We start from the raw sequence: 6000 nt of genomic DNA, 5'->3' as shown, positions 1-6000 counted from the left end.
ACAACAGTGGACTTCAAATGGTCTTGTCCCAAGCACAATGGACTTAATTCTTATGATTTCTTGTTTCTTTACTATACAAAAAGCCCACGAACAATATTCCAATATCGTACTGAACCCTGTAGGAAATGGGGCTTCGGCCGTCTCTCCATCACAGGGGGAGAGAGAAAGTGTCCAATTTCAGTTTCAAGTTTGTCCTTCTCCGTTTCATTCTTGGCTCGGAGCCAACGGCAGGTCAACGTTTATTTTTTTCCACGACTCGCTCTTGAATTGCTTTTCTTCAAACCTGCTGTTATTTTTTTGAGGCAAAGACTTGTTTTATGGCTGTACAGTTGTGTGTACTGACTGCGTGTAGACCTCCCCCACCCTTGTTGGCCAGGAGTCGGCTTTCAGGAGGCAAAGTAGGAGCTCTGCATGGAGTAGAGGCGATCGATGGGGTTCCCCACCCGCGCCTGCAGGGAGCCCACGTCCGAGGCGGCCATGAAGCAGTCACTCAGGCTGGTCAGGGACGTGTCGCTGTCAATGTCATGGAAGATGGAGTCGTTTCCTGTTAAGACAACACACAAAAACAAGAGTCAAACAGAGCAAAGATAGGCTATGTGAACTAGTTTGAGAAATAAACAAGAGTGATTTGTTTTTCAGGAAAACAAACCAAGCTACAATTTCAAAAATGAGTCTCGGTTGTCATCTAAAATGACACAATAATGTTAGTGGCTGTCCTTGGCAATAATTTTAGATGAGCCATTTGCTGTTAATGTGACATGTGTGGTTTAAACTACCTAATTGCACCTATTGCCAGCTGAATCAAAGTTATGTTCGCCCTTCAATAAAAATGGCAGATAAAAAAGAGAACAATGAGCATTATAGGCAGCCTGTGGCCCACTGGCAGGACCAGTCGAGTGTGTGTGTGTGTGTGCATGTGTGTTCTGTTCCTAGTGGCACGTGGCACAAGTGTTTAATTGCTGGGATGAGCAGGCTTGTCTCCTGGGTGTCGCTGGCTTTATTGGGACGCTCCAGATCTAAATGACGCCGTTACATCAGGACAGAGACAGCTTGATGGCCCATACATTTTTAATCAGACACCAGCATTATTGGTTAGCCCCCTTTGCAGCCAATAAAACTGAAGGGGGGGGGGTACAAGTTTGGTGAGGGATGACATCATTTGGGTGAATGTCAGGAGACATCGCTGATAGTTTGGCCAGAGCGGTCTAACAACCATCTCGCATCTGAAACTGAGTGCAGAGACTAGCAACATCCTTTAAAAACGAACCGCTTCCATTTGTGGAAAGAGAGCCTGTTCAAAGTATACATGAGGTGCAAACAGACCTAGTCCTTTTGGCTTGATTAATATATTCAAAATGTGCTTAGTTTTATACATATTACTGTACATGTGCTTGTCTTGCTTTGTATGCTTTAATTTAAGTAAATCATTCAGTGGGGAAAATACAAGGCTATAAAAAGAACCTTCGTTTCATAGAGATCAAAATGCTACACCAGATTATCTGTGTGCTGCTCAACATTATGGTTTTAATATAGGCACTTGTGTTTGTCTGCGTACGTGTGTCAATGAAATGGCCGTGGGTGAAGGTCCATGTGTGTGGCGTGTGTGAGGGTGTGTACATTCTGCCTGTGTGTGTGCTCACCGTAGGGGTTCATGTGGTCCCCAGGCATCTGTGGGGGGGTGAGGCCCTGCTGGAAGGGGTCCGTGCTGTAGCCGTTCTGATCCATGGCTACCAGCTGCTGGGGGGGCCCCAGCGGTGTGTAGGAGCTCAGGAGGCTCTCCATACGGCCTGAGATCACCTCTGAAGGCAGGGGGAGAGAGAGGGAGGGGATGGGAGTGTAAGTCTGTGTGGATGAACGGTGGGTGTGAGTGACCCAGTCTCGCCCCTTTGGGGCAAACGGGCGCCCGCATGCACATGTTCTGAAGGCGTTTGAACATGTAGGCCCAACTTCCAACACTTCATCAAGCACCGACTGAATCTGCACGCACAACGCTCATTACCGCACCGAGTGAGGCGGTTGTAAAGCCCCTGTTTGTATATCGTTTTATGGACGGGCCAGCGATTCTCCAGACAACAAACAAACGTGTCCTTTTCGAGGAACCCTGGTACTTATCTAAACTGTCTTTCATATCCTGACTATGCCCCAGGCAGCTCAATCCCCGGCAGCCGCAGGGAGCCATGCTGATAAGACAACAAGTCTCCAAATTTACAACACCCCTTGCGTCGCTGTTATTACACTGGGGCGCACGTCAAGTTAGCGAACCGCACTAATGTTATTACACATTGTTCGGATGTCTCTTTCATTAACTATACAGCCCAACTGTCACTTGTGATGTATTAAAAGTTCCATTGTTCTCTCTGACAAAGCAAAACGGTTGGAGAAGGTACATTGTGGGTCGCAGCGTTTTGCATTGGAAAACTTGGAGTTATTCAGTAGTCATGGAAAGCTGTTTTTTTCCTTTAAGTGTGTATGGTACAGTATGTGAAAGTTTCATAGCCATGGTGGAGTTATATTCCACCCTATAAAACCACCGGCTGAAATAGAGAGTGACTGTATTGCCACAAATCCCCAAAGGTGAAGTCTAACATCAGTCAAAAGCACACAAACACACAAACAAACACCCACGCACATACATTCGGTACACTAACACTGCTAGTGGAAAAAAAACAGGTCTCAGGGTCATGACCCCGGAGGGACATTGGGATGAGGGTGATATTATGAGCTCGAAACGAGAAGCCTGGCTGTCTTTAGCCCCTGTCTCAACCTTCGTCTGGTATAACAGGTCAAGGTCATCACCGCCGCAATTGTGGCTCTCGCTTTTCCCCCCACGCAATATCAAATTGAAGTCTATGGGTTCAAAGGGAGGAGAGAGGAGGGATCAAATCATATTGGCTGGAATGGATATTGTTAAGAGGTCTCTGGCAAAGCAGCGAGTCCCTGACTTTGACCATGTGAGAGAAATCCTAACCATGCGATCTATCGTGGACTAGCAGCGATCTAACAGAGAATGGTCACATCCCTCGGGTCTGCCTCCCATGGGAAGGAGAAGGCTGGTTTCTCTTGTCAACAAGCCACCATGGGTTCTAGTAGCACATACAAACAAACTCTTGCTTACCTTGGCCTAGCCTTTGGGAGTTCTGTTGCTCCTGCTGTTGTTGCTGTCTCCGGGCTAGCTTCTTCATCTACACACAACAGAGCGCAAGTTACAGAAACCATAAAACCGAGACAAATGTTGGGGGGAAAAAACGATCCCGGATTTGCAAGTAAGTAAACATTTGGAAGAGTGTCTCGGCGGAGAAACGGACGACTCTGTATTCTAGCTGTACAGTAGGTTACAGTCCCAGTAGGTCTGGAGCAGTTTATTTGCATTTTGATGATCCTATTGGCTTACCTTAGCTCTTTGGTTCTGGAACCACACCTGGACCACTCGCACACTCAGACCCGTCTCGGCCGCCAGCGTCTCTCTCACCTAGCCAACCCAAAACATCTGAGGGTTTTATTGGGTCATTTCAAAGACAATGAATGAAGCATGCCTTGAAAATGTTTCCATTAATACTAATGCGTATGACGAGCCTTCCGTGTGGTCGCTCGTTAATGAATCCAAGAAACTTGACATAACAAGACTTAAGCTCTCACCTTTCGGCAAGGTTTGGAAGAGACTTCGAAGGAGGCCTTGAAGGCTCTCCTCTGCTGAGTGGTCAGGATGGTGCGTGGTCGCTTGGGCCTGCGCGGATCCTTGCCGTCGTCACTGCCCTTCCCAGGGCCCCCCGAACCCTTCTCTGGCTTCACATCCAAGTCCTCGTCCTCACTTTTTTCTGTAACGGTAGCAGGATAGATATTGTTCGTGAAAAGGTTTCCGTACTTCATTGCTTTTAGAGCTTTAAGTGGGCTTTATGGGGGTTCATATTTAAAAAGATGACTGTGACGGAGAGATGAGATTGGCTTGTTGATAGCTTTTAATATATTTTGGTTTTAATGTGAAGTTTTGGAACTTTTCATATTACATTGGAAGAACAAAGAAACACTCTGGGTAAAATGTATCACCGTTGTCGTTAGTGAGACAAAAAAAAATCTGCTCTTTCATCATCATAGTGGGACACACTGTTTTCTAACTCTCTTTATACATCTTCTCCGTCTTACAGCTTGCATCTATCATAATGGTTATTACCCTTCAGGGAATGCTATTAAACCAGATGGGAAATAATTGTAAATGAGAAAGCATTGACGTAATCCACAATGATGGGCATGTGTGAGACTGTGTGTGCAGTAGGGTGCTGTTTGAAGTATGTGGAAATCGTTTTTAGTGGGTGAGGAGAGTTTCTGCAGATCTTGTGGAGAAAACTTTAAGACCCCAACCTAAAGGTTTCTTTGACCACTTCCCACTGCTTCACAGCACGTGCAACCACTCAGTGTTTTGTTTCGTTTTGTAGCTGAAAGATAATTGTTACCATGACACATTAATCTAATTAAACCTCTCCTGAATTTGGGTGACTGTCTGACTGTGATTAAATCTCAACCAACCAACTCTATCAGTTAGCTTAATAAGACTCTAATTGTGTATGGGTTATTAATGATATTACTGCTTGACTAAATCTGAATAATACATGACCAATACATTAGGGTTCTAGGTCTTAATAGCCCCAATAGGTGTTTATATATTTCATAGTTGTGTAGATCTATGCCATTAAATTCTATTTAAATGGATAAATACACACTGATGATGCTAAGGCATACATTTAGTCAAGGTGACAAGGCGTCAAATCAGATATTTATTTGTGGTGAAATCTAAACCCGATGGCTCTTTCCATGCTGGTCTGGCACAGTGAGTATGTTGGAAAACTAGACAGATAGACAACCGAAGGTTACACACAGCCCTTTTGTCACTTCTAGTGAATCAACTATTCATTCCCAGGTTCTCACGTAGGAGCATCGATTTTCATACCGATACTGTGAAAAACCGTAATGACAGTCTGTAGATCATGGCATTGAAAATGTTCAATCCTGAGGCTAATGCAATTCATTATGATAGTGTGTCGACATTTGACGCTGTCAGCCACAGTTCTGAGGTGGAAACAACCCCAGAGAAACAACCCCAGAGAAACAACCCCAGAGAAACAACCCCAAACGCAAACCCCAGGGTTGGCGTTTGCGTCCGCAGCTTTGCTTGGCAGGCTCACCTGAGTCCGAGTTCTCCGGGCTGACAGAGCTGAGCAGCTCCTTCTCCCTTTCGTAGTCGCTCTTGCAGAGCAGCTGGCCCTCCTTCAGGACGAACTCGTCGCCCTTGCACAGCTGCCGCTCGCACACGCAGCAGCTGAAGCAGCCCAGGTGGTAGACGCTCTCCAGCGCGCGCATCACAAACTCGGTGGGCGCGATCTTCTCCAGGCAGCCGCTGCACTTGGTGGCAAACAGCCTGAGGGGGAAGCGCAAGGGGAGGGGAGGAAAGATGGTTGGTTTAGAGGGGTGGATGGTTTCTATGGCGTTCTTTGAGTGGGCGAGTGTGTGTTTGGCGGGTTTTTCTTGTCTGCTCGTGGGGGAATCACTTGATGTCGCTCCTATCGCGGCAACACAGCCCCCGAAAACAAAGCAGAATGACGTGTCCTCTGTTGCTTTCATCTCCGATTGAAAGTTTCCCTTCATTATGTCCATGTGCGTTTGATATGTATGACCGTGAAAGGGGCTGTGGGGGGCTACGTAACACTGGGGGTGCGCTCGGCTACTGAAGCCGGCCGACCACCGCAAGACCCCCGCCCCCCTTTTCCTTTTGACGCCCGCTCAACTGTAAAAGCACCGCCTCTGGGGCCTGCAACGCTCCGTTTGAGCCTGATTGTGGGCAGTCAGCAGGCAGGAAAAGACAAGGGCCTCTGGAGAGGTGCAGGGGTGGGGGGGTGGGGAAGGGTGGGGGGGTTCTGGTGTTAAATTATTTGAATTGGTCAATTTGCATCACAGACAAGGGCGAGCACTCTGATGGGCAGGCCAAAAAAAGCATAACTTCTGCTTTTT

At 46.9% G+C, this 6000-nt stretch overlaps 1 protein-coding gene across 3 annotated transcripts in view; it reads right to left on the bottom strand.

Annotated features, from left to right (window-relative positions):
- Positions 1-386: 386 nt before the first annotated feature.
- The window catches only part of LOC136964302 (LIM/homeobox protein LMX-1.2), a 44414-nt gene continuing 38800 nt past the window's right edge, over positions 387-6000 (bottom strand). For 2 of the 3 annotated variants that reach the window (XM_067258371.1, XM_067258372.1), the window contains exons 3-8: positions 5178-5410; positions 3637-3815; positions 3392-3469; positions 3116-3182; positions 1641-1799; positions 387-544 (exon numbers count right to left, since the gene is read on the bottom strand). In XM_067258371.1, coding sequence (XP_067114472.1) covers positions 387-544; positions 1641-1799; positions 3116-3182; positions 3392-3469; positions 3637-3815; positions 5178-5410 — 874 coding nt within the window. Of the gene's footprint in view, positions 545-1640; positions 1843-3101; positions 3183-3391; positions 3470-3636; positions 3816-5177; positions 5411-6000 lie in introns of all 3 variants that reach the window. The other variant, XM_067258370.1, reaches the window with a different exon arrangement.

Source organism: Osmerus mordax, chromosome 20, assembly GCF_038355195.1.
Source record: "Osmerus mordax isolate fOsmMor3 chromosome 20, fOsmMor3.pri, whole genome shotgun sequence".
Lineage (NCBI taxonomy): Eukaryota > Metazoa > Chordata > Actinopteri > Osmeriformes > Osmeridae > Osmerus > Osmerus mordax.
Note: the sequence above shows the minus strand (reverse complement) of the source record. Positions and strands in the feature narration are given on the sequence as shown.